The sequence below is a fragment of the Lytechinus variegatus genome, chromosome 13, assembly GCF_018143015.1.
Source record: "Lytechinus variegatus isolate NC3 chromosome 13, Lvar_3.0, whole genome shotgun sequence".
NCBI lineage: Eukaryota > Metazoa > Echinodermata > Echinoidea > Temnopleuroida > Toxopneustidae > Lytechinus > Lytechinus variegatus.
Window position 1 is genome coordinate 4,921,833 of NC_054752.1, and position 20,169 is coordinate 4,942,001.

A 20,169-nucleotide genomic window follows, 5' to 3' on the forward strand; every position below is an offset into this window, starting at 1 on the left:
AACGTACAAGAAAAGAGCATATCTTTGATAGGTTTTCAATATGACTATGAAGCTTACCCATAAAGAAACCTTGGATTACAATGAATCATGCGTTTTCATTGTGTTTTTTTCTTCTTTTCAGTTTGAAAGCATATAATAGTAAGATGTAACAACATTCCAAATATCATTTGTTTGTTCGGTATTCTGTCATGGATCTAGAGGATGAACCGCTTTTTGAATATGAAAATATTATCTCCATCACATGCAATTATATTCCCTGATGACGTCATCATCACTCGAGATCAGACAAGGTGATTGAATCTATCATGTTTATTCAGTCTAGTTGATAAAGGGAATGATGCTACTCTTCTCTTCTTCATATCACCCTCACTCATCACCTGATCAATCACACATGTCTTACCCTCATCATTTGATGTCACGAGGTAGATGTCGTCTGTCATACAATCAACACACACATTCAAGATGACATCACTGTGGGGGATTTCCCTATGATTACTCTCTCTGTCAATGATGAGTGCTCTGCGATCAAGTGGTGAAGGTCGAGCGATGATGTGACCTGATGACAGCACATCATGCATTGCTATCTTCTCTTTACACGTGATGGTGTTGATAATCTCATCATTAGCTGGGTTGATGACGTATATCATAGACTGACTCCCTTCAGCAGCGATGATCATCCCATCCTGATCGATTGCAACGCGCACCCCTGCATAAGTACACTTCGTGTTTCTTGGTATTGTGGCGTCATTGATGTGATTCCACTGTCTGTCGTATACACTGATGCACCCAGGTAGACTGTCTCCTGTACAACCTTTGATGTATCTACCACTTACTACCTTGTAATCATTCAGTACTGCACATGAGATTATCCATGATGCATCACTACCGTTGATCACTCTCTGTATGGTTTTACTGTTCAAATCTAACATGTACGTATGTAATCTACCAGTCATCCTATCTGTGATCAACACCTTATCTTCATCTATACATCCAACAATGTACGGGAATGTGATTTTATCTCTGACGTTGATTGTATCAATAAGATTCCACTCTCCATCATACCCATCAATTCTTCCATCATACTTCTCTCTCCCAACACCCTTTACAAACCTCACACCTGATACAACACGATTTATTTTTTTCACCTCACCCTCATTCAGTTGCTTCTTTAGTTCCTCACTCACTGATGCAATTACACGATGTCCATCTATGACAATATTTTTATCGTCTTCAAGAATTCTGTCCAGTGTCCCTTCTGCTTTCTCTGCTGATTTGATGTCGTCTTGCCATGATCTCTCAAGCTCTCCAATCTTTCTCTCAATCTCTTGAGCGATTTTCTGAATGTCAGCATGAAGGATGTGCTGTTTAACTTTTATGGGTTTTCGTCTTTTCTTTCCTTTCGATCGATTTTCTTTATGTAGTTTCTCTCTCTTTTCATCGTTCTTTTGAATTTTTTCCTGGATCTTCCGAATCTCCTCTTGAAGTTGTTCATTTTCCCCATCAATGTCCTTGTCGATTTTATCAGCATCTTCCCTTTCCCTGGCTGTGTCTCTTTCGATCGCGTTTTCGATTTCGGAATCAACGTCATTCTGAATAGTTTGCAGATGATCTTCTTTGGCCTGTCTGGTCTTATGAATCTCATTCCCATAGATGCGACATAACTCTGATTGATCAATAGCCCTATTCTTTAGGATGCTGAGATCTTCTCTATTTTTCTTTAGTGCGATCGTGATATCCTCATGAACGCACTGTTGTTGGCGATGATCTATCGATGCACAAGAATAACACAGTGGTATGTTATCTGTTCTACAGTATAAGTCCATGATTTTTTCGTGTTTTTCACAAAAGACATTAGGCCCACCTCTTCGTGCTATTCCGACGCAATCATTTTTCAAGGCGCAGTCAAGACAGAGCTTCTTTTTCTCCTTCACATAGAACGTGACGTCAGTAATCGATTCACAGTCAGCCTCTTCACAAACAGAGCCCTCTGCTATTGAGTTGAAAGCAGACGCCATCGTAGAAAGTATTTAATGAAAGATTAGGATGAGAGCTGTAAAAATAATAACATACGAAAGTGAGAGAGAAAGAGGGCGGGGGTAATAGGGAGAGAAGAGGGAAAGGGGTGGGAGGGTGAGCTAGGGTAGGAATATTCTTCACTAACATTCGAAGTCCCAAGTACGTCTACCTCTTTACCTCTTAAATTATCTTCTGATCTTGGTATGTAAAAAAGATGTGCTTCTCACAACATAGAATAAACTATGACCATGATCACGCACTCATTAAACTCAATGTTTTAACGATTCCGTGATGAAAAATACACATTAAATCCATCGCATTACAAAATATACTAATATCCAACTTACATGAATGTGATATTCTTCTAGCTGACTCGATAAACTCTCCCAAAATACTGATTTGCGGGATTTTTTTTTTCAAAGGTAAACACTTGAAAGAAGATCTTCTCATGCAACCAACAGTGAGGGTATTTTGTTGTTGTTAAGCTTTAACTATATAGTAACGTGTATCATCATTTTACACCCACAACTGAATCATTTGAAACGTGTGAAGCAATGCGGGGGACTCATCAAAGAAAGAGAGAGAAAAGAAATGGCTGGCACTGTTGCACTTTATGAATATGATAATGACAAAGATGCGTCATATGTTGCTAAGTTACCGATCGCTTGTTGGTTGCCTGGGCATTCATTTCTCAAATGCCCATGTCGCTTGCATATTTGGCACATACATGCATGTCGAGACGTGGTGTACTATCTGTATCTTGAAGCACATTTAACGGGTCGCATGAGCGCATGAACGGGCATTCTCAGGTTGTCCAGAATGGTAAACGCGAGCCATGAATGCGTTCCTCAAAACAAATTCTCGAGTAGAGGTTATGATGATTATAATGTTGAATTTGCTGACTTTCCATAGTTGCGATTGATTGGATCAATTGTAACTCTTAGTACAATGGGGCACTGGTCACTTAATCACTTACAAATCAATCAATTTATCATTCAATCGATCAATCAATTAATCAATAATTCAATCAATCAATCAACCAACCAATCAATCAATCAATCAACCTATCAGTCAGTCAATCAATCAGTCAATCAAACAATCAATCAGTAAGTAAATCAGTCAATCAATCAAACAATCAGTAAATCAATCAATCAAATAAATCAATCAATCACAGTTGGTGAGCAAACCAATTTTTGGAGGAATAGTCTAGCTCTGGTCACTTCATCACTGACGATCAATCTATCGGTCAATCAATCAATCAAATCAATCAATCGATCGACCAATGAATGAATGAATCAATCAATCAGTAAGTAAATCAGTCAGTGAATCAGTAAGTAAGTCAGTCAATCAGTAAGTCAGTCAATCAATCATTCAATCGTCAATCAACCAATCAATCTATTAATCAATCAGTAAGTCAGTCAATCAGCTAATCAATCAGTCAATCAATCAATCAAATCAATAAATAAATTAATCAATTGATCGACCAATCAATAAATGAATCAATCAATCAGTAAGTCAGTCAATCAGCTAATCAATCAATCAGTCAATCAATCGATCAATCAATCAATCAGTCAATTAATCAACAATCAATCAGTTAATCAATCAATCAACTCAAACAATCAATCGATAGACCAATCAATGAATGAATCAGTCAATCAGTAAGTAAGTCAGTCAGTCAATCAATCAATCAATCATTCAATCGTCAATCAGTCAATCAACAATTCAATCAATCTATTAATCAATCAGGTAATCAATCAATCAGTCAATCAATCAAATAAATCAATCACAGTTTGTGAGCAAACCACTTTTTGGAGGAATAGTCTAGCTCTGGTCAGTTCATCATTGACAATCAATCAATCAATCAATTAACCAATCAATCGATCAAGCAATCAATCAATCAATTATTCAATCAATTAACCAATCAATCGATCAATCAATCAATCAATCAATCAATCAATCGTCAATCAGTAAATCATTCAATCGTCAATCATTAAATCAATCAATCGATCAATCAATTAGTCAATCAATCAAACAATCAATTAACCAATCAATCAATCAGTAAGTAAGTAAGTCAGTCAGTCAGTCAATCAATCAATCAACCAAATCAATCAATCGATGAATCTATTAATCAATCAGTAATTCCTTTAATCAGCTAATCAATCAATCCGTCAATAAATTAATCAATTGATCGACCAATCAATCAGTAAATCAATCGATCAATCAAACAATCAATCGATCAATCAATCAATCAATCAGTTAATTGAATGTTTATTGAAACATTTTTTTAGTCTAGACTAAGTGACTAATTTAGTCATTTTTCCAATGATAAACTAATTATAAATTTCAAACATTAATGAAATCAACGTTATCAATGCTGAGATTACTAGGACTTTGAAAGAAATTACTGAGACAATAATGTTTTCGATGTTATTAGTCATGATTTGATATTCTATTTAGATTTGAATGGTCTTGTATTAATGGGATGGAAATATCGAAATATTTTTAAAGGACGAGTCAACCCCAACAAAAAGTTGATTTAAATGAAAAGAGAAAAATCAAACAAGCATGACACTCAAAATTTCATCAAAATCAGATGAAAAATAACAAAGTTATGCCATTTGGAAGTTTTGCTTAATTTAACAAAACAGTTCCTGGTCAGTATGCAAATGAGCACAATCATGACGTCATCCACTCACTATTTATTTTGTATTTTATTATATGAAATATTTAAATTTTCTCCCCGTTGTCAAGTGAAACAACGTTTAATTCCTCCCTGAACATGTAGAATTAGCATTATTTAATGCTATATGGCTCAGTCAAGTTGGTCCTTGTTTTCAAATCTGCAAAAAAATGAAATATTGTTTAATTCAAACAATGAAAAACAAAAGAAATATATATATATATATATATATGTATACATGTATGTATGAAGGTATACATGTACAACAGCTTTGGCAACTCTTTTATTTAAATATTGTAAAGAAATGGATGAAGAGAACAATCATGGTAGACGTAGCTTAAATCAAGGTTCCCCAGAGCTATCTACCCTTATATATATTTATATATATATATATATATATACATATATATATATATATATATATACATAATAAATTAATTATTTAGGAATAATTAAAAATGTTATTAGCTTATTTATTAATTTGATAAGTCTAATGAGACCGCAAAATTTGTTGATATTGTTGGTGAAACTTGCCATTTTAAGCAATGTCACAAGAAAGTTCTAAGATTACCATTTAATATTGATAGTTGACAGATTTATCGTATTCGTACAAATAAAACAGCTAATATTTATACCATTCAAACCTGTGAGTTTGCGCAGTTTTCCATACCGCCGAAACCGCGCCCAACCTTAGCAATATACCATTGACATGATTGATTTTGCTATATACACGAAAGACGTGTTTGTTTTGAGTTCTTCAGTCAACTCGTTATGGCAGGCGTTTTATTTGCAACTGTTTGTTTGTGTGTGAGGAGAAAATAAGGAAAGGCGAGAAGTGGAACCATGTTACGCTGATTTTACTGGTCACGTCAAAAATTGCAGAGAAATGGCAATTTTCCAGTGGTCATGCCTCTCGATCTCCCTCCATGGTTGCTTTAGCTGCCCTGCACTTTGATTTGATATTTAAGAATTCGGGATAACGTAAGTGTAAATTATTTTATATTATATCTCATCAAAATTGATAAGCTTTAAGTGTATACTTTACAGAATTATCTTATTATTCGTCTCGAATGGAATACATGTGAATAATGATAAAATGCATAATTTCGGTACTTCAAAATTTGATTAACACGAAGCGTGTATAAAAATTGTTTCTTTATACATGAATAATTTCCTTGTTTCATAACTGATATACAGTGAAAATTATGTGAAAGGATATAACGGCTAGTTTACCAATTACTTGTTTTTTATATTATCATGATTGAGAAAATGGAATGATGTTTAATTTATCATAGTAAAATTCGATGCAAGATTTAAATGGATTATTAACGAAAGAATACGTGAGTCATAATATGTTGATTGTTTAAGTAGAACAAAGTATTTGATGTGTAGGACTGTTTGGTCTTATACAACCCCTCCCCCATCTCTTTCCAGAGTTTTAACTTTGAACGAAGTTCTACGAGAATGTACACCCCTGTATCGAAAGCTTCAGTAACCTTCCGAGCCGTAAATTCCCTCTACCATGTCTACAGTTGAAGCTTGATCGACGTTTCTACGACAACAGTCGTCCAACGCAAGAAGGACTCTGATGCCGCAAGCGATTGTTCCACGCGATGATTCTATTAGTCAGATGTTTTCCACCTTTAATTAATTATATTATTCTGTCCCGTTTATTCAATGTTATGGTTTTTGAGATAAAACTGTTGTTGATATCTACACATTGCTATTTAAAACCGACGAAGTGATGTATTCAACTCTCTAAGATTATGTAACAAAGAGTTTAATCCAATAATAAATATTTGAATTCTTTTCTATAACATTATTACTTAGCTGAACAGAATATTTGTTTATGTCCCGTACAAGTATTCTACTACTACTACTACTACTACTACTACTACTACTACTACTACTACTACTACTACTACTACTACTACTACTACTTCTACTACTACTACTACTACTACTACTACTACTACTTCTACTACTATAGTAGATGTAGAAAAGAAAATTGATATACAAGGATATATATGATAGTAGATGGTCGTGGCACCTCAAAAAAGTTAAATGGTTTAATAGTCACACCAAGGAATTAATAATTACTGTATCAAGCTTAGAATATGTAGCATAATTATTCAAACTGAAATAAAAGATTTATGCAGCAATGGGGGGGGGGGGGGGTAAATTGATCTTGATCCTGCTATGCCTCGAAAGAGAAGGGGATGGATCCATCATTAAGTTAAGACATTAGATAGCAATCAAAATCATTCTAACATCTAAATATCCATCTATCGCTTTTTGAAGGGTCAATAATTTGAATCTCATAACTCGGGTATCAGAAGTGTCGGGAAGAGCCGTGGTGTAGTGGTTCTGACTCTAGCCTTGAAAATAGAGGGTCGTGTGTTCGAATCCCACCGTGGCCTAGTGTCCTCAGGCAAGACGTTAATCCACACTTTGCCACTCTCGACCCAGATGCTGTCATGAATATTATTAGGGGGCCATTGCATCCTTGTCCAATTTTTAGAATTTGAACTTGGAATCGTTTCATTTATCGGGCCCTCTCATGGTGATGTTTATCATTTTTCTAAAGACAGAAAAAAACTCTCCAGCCTTTGTCCGAATGAAAAAATGCCAATTAGTCTTGTCTCAATAAAAGTAGTGCTAATTACCAACTACATCAATTCTTCGGTTCGTTCTGTTCATTGATATTCTTAATATTATATTAACATAGGTGAAGGTGCCATTGTATCCTTGTCCAATCGTTAGAATTTGAATTTGATATCGTTTCTTTTATTAGGCCCTCTCACGGTGATGTTTTTTTAATTAAAAAAGAACTCTTCAGCGTTTTGTTTAAATGACAGATGCCAATTGGCATTGTTTCAATAGAAAAAGTGCTTAATACTAAATATATCAACTATTCAATTCATTGTGTTCATTGATTTAATAGTAGCAAGATGAAATTCTCAATATTTCACTATGGTATATGAACGAACTAGTACCTTCAACCAGTAAAGAGGAAAACGAGATTTCATAATTACTTATGCCGTTTATGTAATTTTGTACTCTTATTGTCGGAGATAAGTGTTATATGGTTAGTCACGCGGTATATAGAATGACACTTTAACGATCAAACAACAAATAGGTCTTGGATCTTGCTTCAAGCCTAGCACGAGTTACAAACTCATGTCAACGGTGTGTCAAGGCACGCAATGGAATAGTCCAAGGTACTATGCTAGGCTCATAATTCAGACCACTTTAATCCTTCTGAAAAACAACCCCCCCCCCAAAAAAAAAAAAAAAAAAAAACACAAACACGAGATTGCGCCTGACGGTAGATGTTATGGACTACACCATGTACACGTTAGTCATTTGGCTGCTGTGGCACCAACAACTGATCCCCAATGAATAGTGTTCTTGACAAAAGGACACGATTTGGTATGTTCTGGATTGGGGGTGTATTCGGAAGGTCTCTTTTATTCTTAATTAAATGTAAAAAAAAATCAGGTATTATACAACCCAGCTTTCTCTCTTCCATAACTTTTTTTCTTCCCTCCCCTCACCTATTACTGACCATTGGCTCAGATTGCCCATGAATGTATGTGATAACAATGTATAAATCTGAAATCAAATATTTTTTTTTCAAAATAACATCACACATGATCGAGCGCGATAAATTGAGCTGGCAAACGTTGCCTTATTATGTTTTTACCATGAATGACAAAGTGCATTTTGTTAAATTCATTTTGATATATATTTGAACCCCGGGGGCCACTTCCAATGACGAGTGGATACCGGGCGCGACCAAAGTAACGCGTAAAAAGGATTTCGTTCTCAAAAATTGGCACGTTACGTATGCAGTAAGCATGATAAGGGTGTCAGAAACTCTAAAATACCCCCAAAAGGGGTAAACGTTTCGCTAAACAAGCTACGTGTTTAAAGACAAATTTGGGAAAGTAAAAAGCAAGACTAAAATTCTTTATAAAGAAAGTCCTTTGTGCCCCAACACTACGTGTTTAAAGTCCGATTTGAGCGAGGTGTGGGAGATGTGTGACGGTACGAAACCCAATGTAAAGGTAAAGCCGATGCCCGTGACAAATATTGCTGTACGTGCCTATAGGGGGTCAGTTCAGGGAGTACTTATCAAGGGTATCGTTCTGTTTTCAAACCTTTTTTATGGTGGGCTTTCATACGCCAAAACTTGTTAAGGGGGGACATTTTCAGAAAATGGAAAATACCTGTGGAGGGTGCTTAATGAATAATAGTGAATAATAGCCCACATTATACGCTATTAAACTTCTCTCACTGCCCACGGCTGTTTCACTCCCATAGGCTATGTACAAAATAAGCCCTTTCAAGTACGCGCGCACGAAATCCTCGCGCGCTGCCCAGCCAGCTGATATGCTATTTCAACTTTTACACTACTCGACGATCAACTGTAAGATTTGAATTCAACATGTGTTAAAAAGCTACATTTTTGGAGGTTTGCCTTACCTTTTAAGGTTATTCCTTTCCATCGTCATATGGTATCTCCAAAATTTCACGAGAAATCACATTCCAAATTTCGAAAATCCTTATCATTTTGATGATATTCAAATAAATCCTGAAAGTTCCATTCTTATTAGTGACATTTTTAGTGCAATCGCGAATGAGCCTGGCCCCTGGGACTCGCAGAGAGCGACCATTTCCGGCATAATATCTTGAAAAACACTACTCCGATTTGGTGTTCTCAACGTCTCAAAAGATATAATGTCTTGCTTAATAATATATCCGATCGGCATCAATAACCCATCATTAGTTGTCTTTTAATTCTACTTTTGCTACCCAGTACGACTAATGCACGTCAAATACCATATACGGTCTTTGACGTTGCCAAGTTTCTTCTGGGAACTTATAACACGATCATTGTTTCATTATAAGATTTGGAAGGTGTATATTTCATGAATAAAGTAACAAATTCAAATAAAAATAAGTTTGTTAGAAGTTTTAGATATTTTTGTTAAGTTTTGTCAGAAAAATTATTACGATATGTTGAATTTACTTTATATAGATTTGAATCATTGAAATTTATAAATACCAATTGGCAATCGATCCTTCACCGCTTACGATTTATTTGTAAACAAAACTATCTGGACGTCATCGATCACACTTTGAATGCGGAAATGGGTCTAGATCTAACGTTAGGTCCAAGACCGGACCAAACACAGCGAGACCACTTGAACAAATGTATTTGTTTTAGAGGAAAATTCTACTTGAATTATTCCATTACTCTTCTCATAATTAAAATTTGAGAGAAATGTTGCAACTAAAACGATTCACGTTCGTCTGACAGCATTTTGTGATCCTTTTTAGACTTGATCCTGGGGAGAGCCTATTTTAGAATGGGAGATCGAGTCGACGATACCAAGTACATGTACCACGGATCATGATCGATCATGGAAAAAAAATTATTTCTTCTAACTAGCTGTCATCATATAAGCCGTGAGAGTACATTGGCCTATTTTTTCAATGGCATGAATTGCTTAAGTTGGCGGTCCTCTAAAAAAATAGGCAAACTCTTTCTCATTAAAAAAATGAAAAAAATAAATAACTTGTTATAGTAGCCTAAGTAGGAATATTTAAGAGGGATGGGGGTGGGTCAAGCTGAATGAAATGTTGATGACCCCCCCAAAAAAAAAAACAGAAAGTCTTAGCCTCCAATTTTTGGTCGTCCCTAACCCCCCCAAAAAAAAATAAATAAAATAAAATAAAAAGAAATAAATGAATAAATAAATAAATAAATGAATAAAAAGGGTCTTTCAAAAAATTTAGTAAGGGCGGTCTTTTTTTTCTATCTCGGCGCTTCCCTCTTGAAAACTTATAGATCATTATAATCTTAAATCTGCCTTTTTTATTTGTAATGTTTCATGATTTTATGCTTTTCCATCATGCTAATCATTTGTAAATATTGTGATTGTTATGATTTACTTCAATAAAAACTTAAATATAAAAAATAGTGTTTTTTTAATTGTGGTGGGGGGTGGGAGGGTTAAAAAAATTGAAGGGGGTTTAACCCCTGTAACCCCCACCCCTGTGTATGCCACTGACTTGTTAATACTGAACCAGATCCAGAGACAGGGGCCGGCCCGGGGCCATCTTACTTTTGAGGATAAGGCAGTCCCCACCCCCCGCCCCTTCCGGAAAGTGGTGTTAGGTGCCGTGGAAGTTTTGAAAATGGGGGCTGACCATGCAATAATCATATTTATATGGTAATTTTTATGTTTTTGTACATGGTTTTAGAAAGCCCTCACAGCCCCCCCCCCCCCTCACAGCCCCTGGTGTTGACTAGTATTATTGTCACTGATTTTTTTTTAAATAACTTTACTTGTTAAATTTTTTAAATGGAAACTATGTTTTTTCTTATTGTGGAGGTGAAATATTACCCCCCCCCCCCCACCGTCATAAATACCCAAGCCAATCCAACCCCACAATACCTCAGAGGAAGGTCCAGTATTTTTAAAATCAAGAGGGTGCAAAGAGCAAAACTGAAAATTGAGTGGGTGCAGATGACAATTTTCTATGCAATTTCCTAAAACTGGCTATAGGCCTATAGTTATATTTGTAGTATATTCAATTGAATTTTTTTTTCAAAATGAGGAGGGGGGAACATCCCTTCCAACCTTGCCTTTGACTCTGGTTTTTCAGTTTCATCAATACTGCCTTTGTCCCGTTTCATTAATTGTTTGTTGTCAGTGATCAAGGATTTAATATACATCGGCCCCATTGCATAAAAAAAGTTACAATTATGATTGACCATGCAAATACAACTTGTATGGAGTCCTTGATCTTGATTGGCTTTGATTAGTGTTAACATGGTAGTTACCATTTGATAACAAGGTTACCATAATACTAACTTTTATGCAATTGGGGCACTGGAGAAGGCAAAATTGAGGAAGGGGTGGCGTATTAATGACAATGGCCTTTCATTTGGATAAGGCTGCCTAATCAAGGAGTCATTCTCAAAATATAGCATGCCAGGCAGCATACAAGTACATGTGCCTCACCCTTGTGCCTTTATCCTTGATTATACAGCAGAATGTTAGATGTCTCAAGTAGTCATGGCAGGTCATCCCTTGCTTATAAAAAGAGTAAGATTATATAAACGAATTTCATTCAAAATTTACAATAAAATTGCAGTGAATTACTACATATTTTAGGAAGTTTAGATACGGATAGAGTTTCATTCACATTCAACTATTTATTGAACCACATTTGAAAATTTGCCCTCCAGTGACATTTCATGCACAGATATATATATAAATAAACATCAAGACAATAATTTTACTTGAAAGAAACCTTCCAATAAAATAATATTTTAATAAGCATGTATAACAACTGAGGTAGGAGGTAAAGTTCAATCTCTACATGTCTGTTGGGTCAATGAAACCCTCGTAACTTTATAAAAGCTATAAAATATGGATGAAAGGAGAAGGGATTGAACTCCTAAATGAAAACAATGGTCACTTGTCAGGTCTGCATTATATACCCCCTCCCAAAAAAAAGAATTGATATGAATATGAAAATATCAGTCATTTTAAAACATAATATTTGCAAATTTCATGTGATCTACAACTCACACAGCCATAAAAATTGGTTATCTATCATTGTCGTATGCATATCAATTACAGTGTACATAACAATTAAAAAAACACTGAAAAAATACTTTCACCTTCACATGCCTGGCAAATTCAGTACCCGTGGATAAATTTTTTTATGCAATGATACAAGACTTAAAAATACAATAAATATAAATTACAAATCAGATAAGTGACTACTGGTAATTGATTAGATTAGATATGACATGCACATGTAGCTCATTCCATTATATTCTCAAAATTATTGAATTTGTAAAAATAATCTGAATCTCGTTGTTCTTTGCATTTTAACTGACTAGAAATGCAAACCATAGTCATAATTCATATTATGATACAATATAATACATTGCTATTATAATACATATTTTCAGTTGCTTTTAACCTACTATTTAACATACAATTCAATTCAAGGTTTAATCCCGGGGGGGCCACTTACATTGACGAGTGGATACCATGCGCGACCAAAAAAGCACGTAAAAAGGATGTCCTTTTCACGATAGGGCACGTTACGTACGTAACGTGATAAGGGTGTCAAAAACACAAAAATAATGAAAAAAGGGTATCTAATTCGCTCGGAACATTACGTGTTTAGGGTCGAATTTGCGGGGATGATAAAACAAAATTAAAATGTTTTATAAAGGATGTCCTTTTTGCCCCAACACTACGTGTTTAGAGTCCTATTTGCGCGAGGTGTAGAAGGTGGGGTCGCACGAAACCAAATAAGGTAAAGCCGACGACTGAAGGACACGTAACAATAAAAAATTCCTGTACTTGTTTAGGGGTTCATTTCAGGGAATATTTGCTAGGAGTATCGTTTTGTTTCCAATACTTGTTAAGGGTAGGGTTTCACACGCCAATACTTGTTAAGGGGTGCATTTTTAGAATATGGAAATTACGTGTTTAGGGTGCTTTTCGAGACCCCATGGTCGCGCATGGTATCCACTCGTGAATGGAAGTGGCCCCCCCGGGGGTTTATTAGAAACATGAGTCGCAGCCAAATGGCTGAATTGTTCATGTATACAAAGTAAAAACAATAAAAAGACTCATTACATATTTCAAACATTAAAAAACAGTAACCTTTGTAAAAACTGACATGAGAAATATGTGTATAGGCAAGAATACTTTGGCAAAGAAAATTTATATACATGTACATAAGATAATGAGGAAATAGTAAATTAAAAATAATAAAAATAAAATACGTAAACGTTTGTAAAAGATCAATAAAAATATATGGATATTAAAAAGAGTTGATTTCCTCATTCATTAAAAAACTTGATATTGCAAGTAGGCTGGTATTGCTTTCAAATGAGCAATGGGTTTATTGATTGGGCATGTCTTTATTCAGGAGATCTATGAAATATGGTATGGGGCTATTGCGAAATCGATTTGTCCTACATTTGTATTGCTGATATCTAGGAGTATGTCGGAGATTGATGGGTAAGTTTTTTGGAGGAGGTAACCAGGTACTGAATGTTGGATATTTGGTTACAGATATTGCAAAATCCAGGCCGAGTTTCTCCCTTCTGTATTCCAGAGTAGGAATTTCACATGATAGGCAAGCGCTGGCATAATCTATGTAGTTTGCCGGGTAGTTTGGGCCCAACATGATTCTACAAGCTCTTTTTTGAATTTGCTCTAAACTTCTTACATATTTCTTTGTAAGCCCACCATTAAAAACTGGGGTGCAATATTCCATAACAGGACGAATGTAGCCCATGTATACCAATTTCACATCCGATAGAGACAGCCCATATTGCTTCGAAAGCCTAAACATGTACAACTTCCTGTTACATTTTTTGATGATTTCCATGATATGTAGGTCCCATTTTACATTGGATTGGACAATTACACCAAGAATTTTAACAGACTGTTACATGTTATTAACTTCTTAATCAATACACTTCAAATCGAACAAGAGTGTTGCTAAGGCGGGCACAAAATATATGCTGTCTGTAACATGGAAAATGGAGCTATTGGTCAAACAAGATAAGTGGAAGATGGTGACTTCACCTTTGACCTTCTGACCTCTAAATCAATAGGCTTCCTGGGATCCATGCTAGTATCGTGCACCAAATTATATGAGCCTAGATTCTACAAGCTCTTTTTTTAAATTGCTCTAAACTGAAGTTATCACGTTTACAAGGAAAAGTTAACGGAGGGACGGACACCGAGCATGATACCATAATACGTCCCGTCAAGACGGGCGTATAAAAAGTGATGCCTGTAGTCTTTGAATTAAAGTTTGAAGTGAAATATATCTAAATTATTGGAACTAAATTTTTTTTTTTCAATTTGAATATTATATTATATTATTATGACATTTTCCTACTAGTCTAGTAAAATTAGACATGTCATGAATAACTGTAGAGAGACATTCCAGAAGTCTTTTTTTTATTGATAATTGAATTTAATATTATTCAATTATTGGCATTTAACTCGACAAATACTTTTTCCATTATCCACCCATTTCCATACCGAACTTCTGAAATGCGACCATATTGAATTGCATAATAATGCAGGCAAGACTGCCAGAGATGTCTTATTTGTATTGAAATACATTCATGTTAATACCCTCCTTTTAAATAAATTTGTCAGCTTGCAATCAGAATTTGATCAATTCTAACTGCATATCAATTAAAAACAAATATAGCGCAGGTAAGTTTTGAAATTGTTTAAAATGCTTTGACTTGTCTCTTCTTCCAGATGAATAGTTCTGAACTAATCTAGGATATTTTCAGCTACTAACACCTAATAGATGTTTTGGGTGAATTCTATCTTGATCTTTAAAAGTACATCAAAGGCTGCAAGAACTCTTTTCCCGTATCCTATGGTTGCGCACTTTAAAATTTCACTGTAGCATTTAACCTTCCAGCAAATATTCTGCACATGGATATTGGTACATATACTTGCACATGTTTCTCAAAATTATGAATTTGTCAGATTTGATGGAGAAATACTAAATTTGAAAAAAAAATAATTATAAGCAAAAGATAGGGAATCCAATAAACCACCTTTTCTGACTAACTAATTTTCAGTTGATTATTAACATTAGGCAGTTGATTATTAACATTAGGCCTTTGACCCATTATCCTAATGAAAGTACATGTATTACCCAAGGATCAGATGTAGTGTGAACATAATTGATGCAGAAATAAAGGAATGTGACCAAGTTGAACAAAAACTTGACCTTTTGACCCCAACTTCCTTTTGTAGTGAGTACCTCAGTAAATACTGAAAACATAATGAATGAAAAGTTTCACCATGTCCAATTTGTAGAACTTTTTCCTAGATAATGTTACAAGTAGACCCTGTTTTTTAACTATATGTGAACTTGAGGTTTACTGTGTTTGTAGCAAAACTGGGCTCCTAAAAACATTCACAGGACATGTTAACTACAATAAAGGCCAGTAGAAGTAGAACAACAAGAAGCTCTTGAAAAAGCTGGAATCACACTTGAAGCAGCTAAACATTCATTCGTGGAAAGAGCCTCCAGTTCATTGTTTGGAAGAAGCGTTAGGAAGATGGTCACGTCGAAATCAACAAGATACCTGGAACAGTAAGTAACGCAAATTCTTAGCACTGTGAATTAAATGAGAGAATTATCTTAATTCAAAGCTCATCACCTGTACAAATGCAACATACTACTTGTTTATTTCTTTGAAATATAGATAAAACATAATTTTTTTAAAGAATGGTTTACAAGTATAGATGTTGATCTACTTATAGTTGGAAAAAATATATATCCCCTTCCTTATGATATCCAAATCACTTTGATTTCTCATCTTCAAGCATTTTCTTCCATATTGACTAATTTTTACATTTAAAATAATAGTAACTGTGATAAAAAATTGACACAATATTCAGAAAGTAATATGTTTCACCCTTTTACTTTCCTTTTCTTATCCCCTTTTCTTTGTGGTGAAAATTTTGGGAGCCATGAACCAGTGTGTACATGCAAGTGAGTGGGGGCATTTTCTTTCAACCAGTATAGTGGCAGATGAATTTAAAAGCACCAAATTTGAATTGCGGGGGGGGGGGGGGTGTATTCTAATGAATGGCCATCAAAATATTAAATTAAAATTGTTATGTATATATGCTTTAGAGCTTATACATGTGAAGAAAGCTTCTTCTTGTTTAATAGTCATTCAAAGAGATTTACATAAAAAGATGCAGCAAAGACATTGGCCATGATGAATGATGGGCACCTTAATTGGTCCACAGTACAGACAGATGAATAGGTAATTTTCACTGCGAATTAATGTCATACTGACCTCACTGTCTTTATTATCTCCGTTCTTCTTATCAATGGATAACCACTGAAGACCTGGCTCAAGATCTCTGGCAGTGCATGGCTCCTTGGGGTGGGGAGGGGGCTGACCAACGGGAATTGCATCGTCTGATCTTCACAGTCAAAGGTAGTGTCCCATCACTGCTATAGCCCCATTCCTGCATAAGATTTTGCATATGTTGCAATTGCATTCTGTAGGTAATCAAGAAATGACCAGGTTTGCCAATCCTCACTTGAACCATGGACAGTCAACAGTGATTCACTAGGTCCATAGCAGAGTCACAGACTGGAGGTGGTTAGACAACAGAAACAGAAAGAAAAGTTAGCACCAGAATATTGCTTTATTTTGAATAGTTTTAATGATCATAAATAATGTGAAATCAATAAATTCATCTCAAGGACATTGCCACAAAGGATTATTCATGATCATTTCATTTGCACCTTTAAATGACAATAGATATTATAATCTGCCACCAGATTCATGATTAAATTCATCAAAAGTGAGAATAATATATACAATCATAAATCTTTCCTGGAGACAGAATAAAGCATTGGATTTGTACTAAAACAAGTTTTTGAGCAAATTTTGATCTGATATGCACTTGCATAATTGTATTATTTTTTTAAAACTGTGCCAATTGTCACCAGTGTGGCCTCAAATTTTGCATTACCAGAAGACTCAAACAAAAAAGAGTAATAGAAATATCTTTAAAAATGTTGAGGGAGGCCAGCTTTTTTTTTTCATAGCTAAAGCTATTAATTGGTAGAAATCATCAAAACCTACCCATATGTTCATGTTCCATCATCTTTCCACAGGAATGGATTTCTCACAACTCACGATGGGGCAATTCCTGAAGAGGTGTGGATTAAGTTTGGGGGAGATCATGGTGGACAGGTGGAGGCTCATTTAAGTTGGTGATACAGAGGTCTGCAATGTGGAAAACACAATGCCTCATAGAAATCCTTGTTTGTTGGATGCTATGAAGGTTCCTTCCATCTCATTGCTTCAGAAAATGACTCATTCCATCACCAAGCAACTGACAAATGAAGAAGATTAAATGTAGAAGTCAGGATATTGGAGACATAAATTTCAAATTATTCTATTTTGTAACGTCACAGATGTGTAGATTATTACTGAAAATTGTGTGATATAATTTTTTAATTTTTTATATAAAAAGTAAAATAGCTGGCAGTTGTTTTAGATGTTTATTTTATCTGATGTAATATAGGTATGATTTAGATTTAACCTCTGATGTAACATACATATTTTTTCCTTCAATTTTTGAGACTAGGGGAACTAGTTGAAAGGATACATAAAATAAAAAAAACCTATAAATATATTGGTAATAATGTCATTTTCATGTGAGAAATTAGATTTTTCAGATTATGTTGGTGACATTAGTTAAATATGACGTATCAACACTCAAATCAACAAAAGAAATTCTTTGAATACCTGTTTCACCAGAACTATCATGATGATAAAAAAGACGAACAGAATTTATGCTAATCTTCCCTGTACAAAACGTGCACACAGAAGACATGTTATATTAAAGATAAAAGGATCTTTGAAAAATGAAAGTCATCTTATGATGAAATTTAGTAAACAAGAAATGCCACAAAAGAAGCGCGTGCAGAGATAAACTATCATGTATGAACTATAATAATAAATGTATATTTTGGTCTGATACAATAGAAAATTAAAATTTAGGGCCTACCTGACCTATGTGTGTATAGTTTGTTGTGAATAAATGTAGCAATGTGTGTTATTGATTGATTCATTGAAACTAAAAAATTGAGAAAACAAAGAAATAAAAAAACACATAATCCTTCATTTCAGACCCAATCCCCCGGACCCACCGTATAGACTCTATGAAGTACAGCATATTTTTAATGCAATACCCCCCCCCCATGTATCTGAAAAAACCTCAAGCAGAATCTAACCCTAAAAAAATCAATTAAAAAATCTAAAGAAATAAAAAAACACAAAATCCTTCATTTCAAACCCAATCCCCGGACCCGCCGTATAGACTCTATGCAGTACAGCATATTTTTAATGCAATACCCCCCCCCCATGTATCTGGAAAAACCTCAAACCTCAAGCAGAATCTAACCCACCCTAAAAAATCAATTAAAAAATCTAGAATCTATAGGGCCTACTAGTACTACCACTTAGCCTAGAGGACTCAGTGATATTTTTTATGATTTTGATAATATTGTCATTTGATCAAATGGCAATATCAAAATCATAAAAAATATGATCACTGAGTCCTCCAGGCTAACTAGCAGTAGCACTGCTGGCCTTGAATCTAGTCACTAGTGCGGTGTAGTCAATATAGCCGCAGTATCACAGATATGGGTAACACTGACTGTAAATTTGTATGCAAAAAAAAAAAAATGGCCAAAAATATTGCAAGTGTTGTCATGATTGTGAAAATAAGAGTCTAGACCAAGACTGTGAAATACCCTTTTTTACGAGTCAAAGTTAGCACTCAGCAGCATTAGGCGCAGCCAAATCATTACATGTACAGCAAATGCACTCTCAGTCTCACTCAGGCAGTCTGGCTGGCTCAGCTAGCTCTGCCTTAACCCAGGGAGCGCCGGCCAGCGTAGCGGTCCGGCGCCCAGGAGCTCATGTATTGACCCACTCATGGGACAAGGGTAGATTATGGTCAAAATATCTAGCAAGATAAATTATGAAAACAGAAATTATGCACTTACCACGATTACGGTATATGGATGAAGGTCTAACGAGTGGCAATTCATAACAAAAATGGCCGATCGAGACGGGGGTAGGAGAAAACTTTTCGTTTTTTTGAGGTTCCAGTCTGTGCCCAGATGTCTGAAAAACTGCCACTCGTTAGACCATCATCCATATAATCGTGGTAAGTGCATAATTTCTGTTTTCATAATTTATCTTGCTAGATATTTTGACCATAATCTACCCTTGTAGACCATTGAGTATGGTCAATTACACGGTAAGCTCCTGGGCTCCCGCCCGCTACGCGGACGGGAGTTCCCTGGGTTAGCTCTGCCTCAGCTCACGAAGCGCAGCTGAGCTGCTGTGTACATGAGCGGTGCCTGACCACACAGCCAGGCGGCCCGCGACCCGGCCATGCCCGGCTTCACCCCTAGGTAGCGGCGCCCACATCCTGTACAAACAGAATGTGCTGTATCGAAAAATGAACCTAAAGTAAATTCTAATGTTGGGTCCCACGAAAAATTGCGCCAGATGAATCTTAAGTGCAATGAAAACAAAACTAAAATAAATACGAAATGCTGACAAACCGGACTTTTTACATTTTGGACTTTATAAAGTTCCATAATTAGGTCCAGATTTGCGAGTTAACATTGGATTATGCAAACGCAAACAACATCACAAAATGGAAAAAAACAGAAAACGTATAATCCCATTGCCATACTTACGACTTCAAACATGGAAAAAAATGTTTCCTCCACGGAATTCTTGCGAAATAAATAAACTGTTGGGGACAGACAGAGAGAGTTGGTCGTGTCAGCGCCAGATGCCACAACATTCGCCAAAGATTTTTTCATCGCCC

General features: G+C 35.5%; 1 protein-coding gene and 1 long non-coding RNA gene across 2 annotated transcripts; both read right to left on the bottom strand.

Moving 5' to 3' along the window:
- Positions 1-259: 259 nt before the first annotated feature.
- Positions 260-2,015, bottom strand: LOC121426317. The gene has a single exon (XM_041622571.1). The coding sequence runs from the start codon at positions 2,013-2,015 to the stop codon at positions 282-284; it is 1,734 nt and encodes a 577-aa protein (XP_041478505.1). The 3' UTR covers positions 260-281.
- Positions 2,016-15,528: 13,513 nt separating this feature from the next.
- LOC121426790 lies at positions 15,529-20,169 on the bottom strand. The gene is made up of 4 exons (XR_005971627.1): positions 20,036-20,169; positions 17,397-17,649; positions 16,596-16,898; positions 15,529-15,872 (listed from the first exon to the last, which is right to left on the bottom strand). It is a non-coding gene; the product is annotated as an uncharacterized LOC121426790 (long non-coding RNA).